Source organism: Macrobrachium nipponense, chromosome 5 (assembly GCF_015104395.2).
Source record: "Macrobrachium nipponense isolate FS-2020 chromosome 5, ASM1510439v2, whole genome shotgun sequence".
Classification (NCBI taxonomy): Eukaryota; Metazoa; Arthropoda; class Malacostraca; order Decapoda; family Palaemonidae; genus Macrobrachium; species Macrobrachium nipponense.
The window spans coordinates 91816185-91826957 of record NC_061107.1 but is presented as its reverse complement, the minus strand read 5'-3'; the positions used below and the strand labels follow the sequence as shown (position 1 = coordinate 91826957).

At 36.1% G+C, this 10773-nt stretch overlaps 1 protein-coding gene across 3 annotated transcripts in view; it reads left to right on the top strand.

The window, feature by feature from the left end:
- The first annotated feature begins 3780 nt into the window (after nt 1-3780).
- Nucleotides 3781-10773, top strand: part of LOC135215514 (CDK5 and ABL1 enzyme substrate 2-like) — an 82119-nt gene continuing 75126 nt past the window's right edge. Inside the window, exons 1-3 of one of the 3 annotated variants that reach the window (XM_064250325.1) lie at nt 3781-4065; nt 8451-8601; nt 10598-10722. In XM_064250325.1, the coding sequence (XP_064106395.1) occupies nt 3786-4065; nt 8451-8601; nt 10598-10722 (556 nt within the window). In that variant the 5' untranslated portion in view covers nt 3781-3785. The remainder of the gene's footprint in view (nt 4066-8450; nt 8602-10597; nt 10723-10773) is intronic. The other 2 variants (XM_064250327.1, XM_064250326.1) reach the window with 2 other exon arrangements.

Below are 10773 nucleotides of genomic sequence, written 5' to 3'. Positions count from 1 at the left end.
TAAATCATCAAAGCAACAGGAGATCTGCAGAGCCAGCTTAACAGAAAAGCATCATAGATCTAGTGGGTTGAAAATGAGAAAATTGAGAACTGAAGCACGAGCACAATAATGGTGGTATAAATGCAAACGAGGGAGATGAAGAAAGGCACATTACTGGTAATGGGAGAAAGGATGTTCTTGACTTATGAAGGAAAATCAGAATAAATATGACTTGGTTATGACAAGTTATGATGACTTGGACCATCGACGGACGGTCTCTTAATTGTTTTAAACTTTTGATAAGCTGGATTTTAGCGCAGATTTTTCACATTAATTGATGTTCTCCTGCCTAGAGCCACCAGATTTGCTGAACAGCAGCAGCATAAATATGGGACAAAGAAGAAGAAGTAGCATCAATATCGGAAAAAGAAGAAGAAACAGCATCAATATGGGAAAAAGAATAGGAAGAAGTAGCATCAATATGGGAAAAAGAATAGGAAGAAGTAGCATCAATATGGGAAAAAGAAGAAGAAGAAGCAGCATCAATATGGGGAAAAGAAGATGCATCAATATGGGAAAAAGAAGAAGAAGAAGAAGCAGCATCAATATAGGAAAAAGAAGATGCATCAATATGGGAAAAAGAAGAAGAAGCAGCATCAATACTGGAAAAAGAAGAAGAAGAAGAAGCAGCATCAATATGGAAAAAGAAGAAGCAGCATCAATATGCAGTAAATGCCTACCTGCCGAACTTCTCAGTTCCAGAGGTCCTTTATTCCTTACACCGTTAGACTGTGGAACAGTCTGCCTGAGGATGTTGTGCAACACTGCAATCTCAATAGTTCAAGCGAAGACGCAGTGCAATTCTACATGTTTATTATAATTTACTGGTATTTTAGTCTATTTCTTAATTTGTCAATTCTAGTTTACTTTTTTTCATGAATGCTCTCTCCTGTCAGTGGACCTTGTGGGCTTGTTCCATATGAACAGGGTTCCTCTTATGAATAATAATAATAATAATAATAATAATAATAATAATAATAATAATAATAATAAAACAACATAAAGATTAGGTGAAAGAAGAATGAATGTAGTAAGGAACGCGGCGGTATGTGCAGAGGAGTAAGAAGGGAGCTGGAGTGCCCAAGGAAGACAAGGTAGGATGTAGTACGAAGGAATTGTTGCGCAAATTCTTTTCAGTGAAAGTGGTCCGCGGCTGCCGAAAGCAAATGAGAGAGAGAGAGAGAGAGAGAGAGAGAGAGAGAGAGAGAGAGAGAGAGAGAGATGCCTAAGAACATTACCTTTAACACAGTCCCAGAGAGAGAGAGAGAGAGAGAGAGAGAGAGAGAGAGAGAGAGAGAGAGAGAGAGAGAGAGAGGCCTAAGAACAGTAGCCTACCTTCAACACAGCTCCTACGACATCCACAAACCCATAATTAATGCAGTGGTACGTTAAAGACAGAAGTAAAAATAAATAAATAAAATGAAACGATAAGCACGCACTTCGCATACGAGACGAAACCGTAGGACCGGTTTTTGCGAAGTCCGGGTTCACGAGACTAAATACTGTGAAGAAGTGTGGATCCCGCTGAAGTTCCATCAGAGTACCAGGAAGGGGGAATCTGGCGACCTTTGGGTGTCATTGTAAAAGTCACCTCGCATTTAATGAGCTGCCCGCTGTTGCCATATAGGGGTCATGAGAATATAGCGAGAGCTGTTTCTTATTTTTTTAAATATAAAGTTGAAGCTGGCATTTAGAATGTGCTCTTCGTTACAATGTTAAAAATGCGAAAATGAAGTTGGGAGCGTAAGTTTATTTGGCTAGACGCACACCCGGTCTTTGTAGTTATAAATTTTGCTCTGAAGACTAAAAATTCAGCCGTTTTTATAAACTGAACGGGAAACATTTTCTAACCAATTGAACCAAAATACAGAATCTAGATTCTAGACGGCGATGTCGCCTATATATACGTACAAATATACAAATCCTCTTTTATTTTGCGATGTCTCCTTTTTCTCTGGTGTGTTTTTACTTCCCTGTTATTGCATAATACATTTATTTAAATGCTATTTATCTTTTCCTACATTCCCTTTTACTAATGTTTTATTTATCATACAAATAGAACAGTTTTTCCATTATTTTTGCTAAATGGATTTCATATAGTCTACAAAAATATTTGAGTTACCGTATGGTTTATTTAATAAGCAGAGCCAAAATGTTACATTATCCAGGTACAGTGACACCAGTTTATCACTATTTTGATCATGAGAATGAAAAATTTTTCTTCCCTAATCCCAGAAAAAACTCCCATACCATTTAGGCAATAGAGGCCCATCCGCTGGTCCACGAATAAAAACCTTAGAGTAATAATACAGATGATCCCCGGAATGACTTTACACGCACCTTTCAAACGTCTAGTTTTCGAATATGTTCCCTGAGCGACGATAATCCATGCAAATAGCAAAATTATACGTTTTTTGATGCACTGCGAAATGCAAAGTGAACGCTTATTTTGCTGACTCAACTCGCTACTATATGCTGCCTTGTCGATTAAATTCTGCGCAGTGCAATTGGTAACAAATCAGCATTCTTTGAAAATTTCAAGGGCAACCGTGTTTTGAAACATGCTCGCGCCCACACCTTTCTGTGTGAGAGATGAAGGAACCCATGCTGCCCTACCGTCCCTTATACGAACATTTCTAGTTCCCATGGCTGCAAGGCATGGAGTCATACCTAATGAACCCGAGTCCGACCACGCGGTCCACCGGGCTGTCATCTCATAAACATGTTTTTTCCTACCTGGTACTATAATAGTCCTGTTTCGTCGGTACAAAGTGAAATTCTTTACACCAGCACAAACAACAATGCCATACTGGGGTCCAATTCGTATGTTCTTACTAAGATATATTAGATTATAGTAACTGAGAAAGCAAGAATGCTTCCGGGCACCCGGTAGACTGGTATAGTCGTAATCACGTGACTGCCCCTCCACTCAGCAACTCGCGTGTTACATAATATCGATCGACCATGCTCTCCCCGTCTCCCGTAGCCTAATACATCTTGTCACTGAGTCGTGTAGCACTAACCGTTATGTACTTAAGAAACAGAATTTTCTTTAGAGATAAGGTGTCGAGGTGCAAGGTACTCGTGAATGTTAGCGTACTGTAAAACGAGAGTTTAGCTGACTGGGCAGTAATGTGAGTTCGATACCAATACAAATCTCTGTGGCTGTTGTTTTTCTTGAGTGGTGGACATGCGCTACACATGCAATCTCACGTAGAGATGTAGCCTTACTGTGTGCTGGTTCGAGCTGTGCCATTTAGAGGGCCAGATTTAATACAATATTTTAGCCCCTTTACCTTTAATACTCATAGAAAATAACGAAAAGTCAAAACAAATCCAGTACATTGGAGAGAAATACTATCATTTGCTTGAACGCGGAATTAAAGGCCAACATTGAATTCTCCACCTAATTATCATAATTTCAATAGGTATAACAATAAGCCGCATAAAATCTGTCTGAACAGTAGGTTTACGGTATGTCGTGACGTTTTGCACAGTGAATTATATTTATTTTTACAATTCGATATTTAATTCTCAGCAATAACCCGTTAATGCGAGCGCGAAAATTAAGCCAGATTAATCTGAATTTAAATATTTAAGCTAAAGTTTTATACGCTGTGATTAGGTAAGATAATGATAGTGTTGCATACTTATGATATTTTCCTCATTTTAGGGAAACGGGAACAGTAGAGCGTGAGACGCAAACATTACACCCCGCCAATTGAAGTCGGCACACCTATCAGCTGATGAGGTGTGCGACCAGCGGGTGCGAGCTGCTGCTGCCAGTAGTAGTAAAGATGGCGACGGTCATGCAAAGACAACGCTCCCGCAGGAGGCTGGCGGCACTAACATTTCTCTCGAATATCTCCCTCGATGGCACTCACAGGGACACGAAACTTTCGCAGTACGGAAGGGCGGGTTTTTTGGGGAAAGTGGCTGGGCCTGAGGTCAAAGGAAGCGACGGGGGAACAGATGACAAGAGGAGCAACAACAAGGAGAACCAGCTGAACAGAAATGATTGCAAAGGTAACAACGTCCCGAACGCTTTATTCCGCGGGTGCCCCTTATTTTGGCACTCGACTGGAGCCACTTCTCACTCATTTTCTGATAAATGGATGCCGTCAGATTGTCGGTGGTAGTGTCATGTTTCGATTGACGGGTGTAGTGAAAGCAGACACGTCCTTGGAATTTTCTAGTCGATATTTAGGTATTACCTATGAAAAATAAGCAGGACATTCATTCAGTGACACTTGCCCCAGAGCCTCGATAAAGCCGGGGGTCAGGCGGTGAAGTCTGGGGATTCCATAAATCCATGTTTTAAAGCTATAATGGACCACTTCGTTTACGCTAACCGCATGTAGGCTATTTTCCGCTAACCGACATCGACATCTATCATTTGACAGCCCAGCAGGCGATAGCTAACTGACGTGCCACTCCAAATTTCTTTACGTGTCTTGTAGTACTATTCGTTTATTTTGAGAATTGATTGCTCAAAAAAGCTGAAAATATACCAGATCAAATTGCCGCAGGTTAGGTCAAAACAATTTTAGATTTAAAAAGTCAGCTGATAGCTTAGGTCACTGATAAGTTCAAAGGGGTTCAGGCCATAGCGATAGGTTAGGCCTGGCTTTCCTTTGAAATGAAAAGGTATCAGTAAAAATGCTTAAGAACATGCGGTTTTTTCATATTTGTCTACCTAAGTCTTGATATTAGGCTAATTTCAAGTAGTATTTTTATTTCCTAACTGTGACTTTAATGTTTACTAGCCTATGAGCTGTGGATTGTCCCAACTGATAATTTCATGTTTTATGCATTTTTAACTGTAGCTGTTGGTGCATACCATTTTTCTTACTCTAATATAAAATTATGGGAGAGCCCAGTGTCCAGTGTTTTTAGTGATTCCATCTGGAGTAGTGCCATAAATGAATTTCATATGGTGCAGTCTAGACATTCTACAGGTTTTATGAAGTGTTATTCAATCAACTTGCTGTCCATCCACAATAACTATTACAGCTTAGTGCATCTGTGGGGTTTTCTCTTGGCCTCTCTTTCAGACCAGTGTATGTCATATCCTTTATTATTCTACCGTGCCACTTCCCTCTTTTAACTGTTTGAAAGATTGAATGGCATAAAATGCCCCAATATAGCCTGAATTTAATCATACATTCATTCAAAAATGAATGAAAGCCACCAACAGGTATTTATAGAAATGCATAAGCCATATGATAAGTAGTTGGAAGTATGCATAATATATATATATATAAAACTCATAGAATACAAATATCAGAAGACTAGTTACGTGGATGCATGCTTACCTTTCCTTACCTAACTTAGGGCCTGTGGACATATCTGGCTAGAACCCCCATTGTCTTAACTTGATCGACATAGAGCACCTTAGCTCTTAAAAAGTGAAGAAATTCATCCCAACTTCACTTTGTATACCACTTCCTGATTGGCATCCCTATTGACCCAATCCTGGTCATTGATTTTTTAAAAAGCCAAAGTTTCTTTTATTTTATTCAGTTGCTTGTGGGTTTTCCCCTTAAAGGCTTAGATGTGACATGAGTTCCCGTTTGCTGTGCACTTCATGCATGTTTAAGCTCCTGTAACTGTAAGTTTGATTTCCATCTCCTCTCTTTCAGTGATTTCTTGGACCTCACTTCATGTCATCGCCTTGCAACTTCCATATGTGCTACTATTCTGACTAACTGTTCTGGAATCCTTCTCATGCCATTTCTAACTTAATCTGTAACATCCCTGTCTCTTCTTTGCTAATTCCCCTGTCATAATACCATCTTTCTACAATACTCCAATCTTAAATCTTAACATTCTATGGTTATGCCTTTCAAAATCTCCATTTTCTAAGGTAGTACCCATTGTTCTGCTGCAGAAAGCTTTGCTTCTTTCCTTAACATTATTATATGTATAGGCATTAGTCTATCTATATTTCCATTTACCCCATGCTGTCTTATTGCTGTCTCAACGCCTATTTCACAGTCCAGCATCTCCCCAGGGTAAAAGAAATGATTTTCTCATATCAGTGGTTACCCATCATCTGTTGCAAGGTTCTCACTTTCCATTTTTCCCCTAACTTAACCTGACCTAAAGTGTCAGACAATGATACATAAATGGATACAGTATATCCATAACTTGGTCCCACATATTTGAACATCATCAAATCAGCAGTGGCGCTTCAGTCTTATTAAATACTGTGGACAGACTTTCAAATAAATAACAAAACTCCTCTAGTTAAGCTTGCTTTTGAACATTCAAGGTATTCCCCAGCAAACAGTAATTCCATTTTGTTTCTAGGTTATGGTCAAGCTAAAATTCTCATATTGATGAAATAAGTAATGAAGTTTGATAAGTTTACTTTGAGAGGTTATGGTATATATATCTGTTACCATGAGATACGCTTTTCATGATTATTATATGTAAATGGAAGTTGATGTTAAAAAAAAAACTACATTTCAGTTCTGATTTAAATTGGTCTACTATTTGAAGTTTGTAAAATTTTACTGGAATGCATTATAATACTCCTTGATGTAACCTGAAATAAAGTGGATTCTTCTACTTAAGTTACATTTACTAAGCCAAAAATAGACATGATTTTTATGTGTATTTAAAGTTTACAACATCTTTGTTAATATGTTATATACTGGTTCAATCCAAAGATTCTCTTTCAGGGCAAAGACCTCTTTCGCTGTTAAACAGATTGAAGACAAACTGAAAACATGTGATCTGACAAAAGGTTAAGAAAGTGTTTGAACTGTGCAATATTAGGATTATCATTTTCCAAAAGAGTAAATGTTGGGGAAAGCAGCTTGTAATACAAGGTATATCAATGATACCTGAAAGAAAAAATTTTGATTAATTGAAACATATTGGCGAAAAATTTAATTTTTTGATACTAATCTTTTGAAAATGAAGTAACAGTAAAATGACTGCCGTTTAATTTGCAAAACCACAATATGTTCCTAGTATGCTGGTCAGAAACCAGTATGCACCCATTGCATACATTCCATCCAATTCAGTCATTCATTGCTTTCTCACTGTGTTTCATGATTTTTTGTTGTGTTCCCTCTAACCTTAATTATTTTCTTGATAGTAATTTTAATTTTAATTTTCCTGGTCTGGTTGAATTACTGTGAAAGAATGCAATAATGACTTAAAGTCCAGAAGGCTGCATATTGCAATTTGTCAAGAAGGCTGGTGAATGGTATTAATCAACTGAATGTCATTTTGATGTTTTATAGAATGGTCACAGGAATAATATGTGAGTCAGATTCTTTTTAGTTTTGAAAGGTCGAGTAGTTTGTATACAGCAACTACATTTAAATATTACCAAGAAGTTCATTTAAATATTAGAAATTTTTTTTTAGCCGAAAGGAGACTGACTTGCAGGTATTTAAATGTGAAACTACATATATGTGGCATGTTTCATAATTTTTTTCAAAGCTGTGAAAATAGAAAATTTACATTTAACTCCTTTTTTAAAGCTGTCGGTATTGAAAAATTGAAATAGTTCTCACTTTTATTGCATTATGTATGCACTCATAGTGGTGTATCATAACTGCTTGTTGTAGAATGTTGGTATTTTAGTGGTTGAAGTTACAGGATTATGGAATTTTTGTGCTGTACTGGTGCTTGCATAATGCGATAAAAAATAATGTTTGAGGTTCACACATTTGACAGTAAAGTCAACCCCCTGTATTTACAGGGGATGTGTACCACAACCCCCACGATTATATAGTTAAAGTCTGCGAATATGTAAAACCCCTAAAAGTGCTTAGAACTGTCTATTATGATAGTTCAAACAAAAAAGAAAAACTAAAAATGCTTACACCGGAGTATTTTAATAAATTTATCTCAAAAAGTGCATTTAGTAATGAAAATGTGAAAACACAGTATACATACTACTAATTAGTAAATATTTCTCAGTGAATAGGTGAATTTTCTGCAAATAATGTGCATATACTTTATGTATAGGTTCCATAGAAAAACCCGCAGATCTGTGAGTCCGCGAATCCAGAACCACAAATGGGCAGGGGTCGACTGTATAGCAAGTGCTATTGTTAATTTTCTTATGTTAGTGTAGACATACCTACCTGGTTTTTTATGTGGAATTTCTGGTAGTTCTTTGATTTTTTATTAATACATACTGTACTGTCATTTGTTGAAATTATGTAGGCACCTGCATTTAAATTTTCTCTGTAGAAAATTATTGCTGTATGATGTTGCCAACAAGTTCTGATCATTTGTGCTCTTAAGAGAGTATCATAATCTAAAGGTCAAAATAGTCTGCTAAACTTTTATGCTTGGAAGGTGTAGGCTACATGCTTATGCAGTTTCTGTAGTTGACATTTTATAATTTTTTTTTTAAAGAATTCCATGTGTTCTATTTCTTGCAGGAAAGATCTGGAATAATTCAGTTGCACCTGCTGGGGCATCAAGTTGTGCTCAAGATACATCCGAGATTTATACTGTCTCTACAAATGACAAGGTTTACAGTGATGGAGGGACAGCCACTGTTCATTATGTGCCTGTTCAGTTCAGGGACAGGTAGGGATATATGACATATTTTTCTGTTTTAAATTTAGAGCAGAGAATTGCCAAAGATAGGTCTACTAACATTCATGCTGTTCTATGTTGAAAAGATGCAACACATAATAGGACTGTAACTGGGAACCCTGTGGAAAGTTGAAAATTTTAGAGGCTGGAATTTTTATGAAAGCTACAAATTTCAAAGTTCAAAATTTTAATGGCTGGAATTTTTATGAAAGTACAAATTTGCAGTGCTAGGTCATCCTGACCAAACTTTCATTAAAAAAGAACTACAAACTGGGGTCATTAAGATAATTTATGTATTCTGCAATTTCTGTATTCCCCAATACTGTACTGGATGGGTTTTGATGCTAGCTGTTACTATTAACATCAGGGCATTCCCCATTCTTGTTACTAAATCTTAAATACATTTTGGTGGTGGTTGAAAAATACCAGCTATAACACTGCCACATTGGAAACAAAGTTTATGTGATGGTAGGATTTTGCTGATAGCAGTCTAGGTTAGTTGATTGATTGATTGATAAATTTATTGTTATAGAACTGACGTAATAATCTTGGTTAGCTGATAAAGTTGATTAGTCATGGTTTGATAAACATGGTTTTCTAAACTCACCTTTTTTTAATTTTTTTATTTATTTATTTTTTTTAGCAGCTATTTTAAATATTTATTGTCATGAATCAAAGGCACCAAGATTAGCAAAATTGTAGAAAGAAATAATAAACAAGTAGATGTGGTAGTGTAGGATCAGTCACCTTTATATTGGTTTTGATGACTTGATATATTGAAAACCTTTTTGATGACGTATAAAACGAAGTTGTTATTTTTGGTTAGCTTCTAAGTTAGTTGCTTAGTTTTAAAAGATAGGAGATGTGCGAATTGTAATTAGAACTTAGTTTTAAAAGAAATAAGCTGTGTGAATTGTAATTAGATAAGAATTTTCTGCTTTCTCACAAGATAAGATTATGGGTACCATAATTTTCCTATTATCAGTGTACAGTATTGATACCCTGTTTTTGGAATAGCATTGTTGATTGATTAACTCCCTTCAATTTAGCATATTGATGTGAGGCAATATATTGCAAAGTTCATGCTTGAGCTCTATAAAAGTGAATATGTACTGTAATAAAACCTAAGGTAAGCTCTTGTCTTTATAAATATGTATATATAATTTAAATTTTTTTGCTTACATTCTTCATGTGTGTGTGTGTGTAAGGAAGAAGGATAATTTCATTTACTTGTTAGGTACAATACACAGGGAACTGATATGCCACCATCAGTGTCTTGTCATTTGTGCTATTTCAGATATTTATATATGGAAAATAATTATTTAATCTATCTAGTTTAGTTTTTCTTTGCTGTCTCTTTCTAGTTATTTACACTTTTGATTTCTCAATATTGTTCCATAAGAATGGTTTGCAGCTACTAAGGAAGCTAAGATTAAGGCACTTGTTAGGATATTCATTTACTGTGAGGCTTGTAGATTGCTGAAAGTCAGTGTCTTATCATTTTATTTGATCAAAGGAACTAGTAGTATTTAGATAAGGTATCAAGATAAGATCACCTCTGTTGCTAAACAGGCTGTGTAATAGCTGAGCTGTGTTTTTGGCCTTAGTTCAGTGTTTTAAGTTTGAGTAAAGGTACAGGAAAGTTAGATACTGGTAATTTTTTTTTTTCTATTTGGTGAATATTGTGGTTATGAGATATTTGAGGATAGCACTGGGCTAGATATTTATTAGATATTGAGGGTGTATGTCATTGAAGCAAAGTACTGTGATTTTCTAGCAAAATGTATTATTCAATTTTGCCTTTCTGTCACAATTTTTTTACCAAAGCAATACTATCTCATTTCTGAAATGATTTATCAATAGCTACGGAAACATACCTGTAGTGGTATTTTTAATTTGTAATTAGTAATTTCAGTTACATTGACACATATTAGATTTAAAATGTAACTGTCTCCATGTATGGTATATTTTTTTTTACTTTTTTCAGAACTAATACCAATCATGCAGAGGTGGTTGATCGTCATGGGATGCCGCGGAAACGAACTCATGTGTCTGTAGTGGAAAAGACGGGCTTTTTTAGTAGTAATGAAAGTATAGGTGGACCATTGACTGGTGAGTACATAGTTAAATCTTTGATATTGGTGCATTCTGTTTTTATTTTCT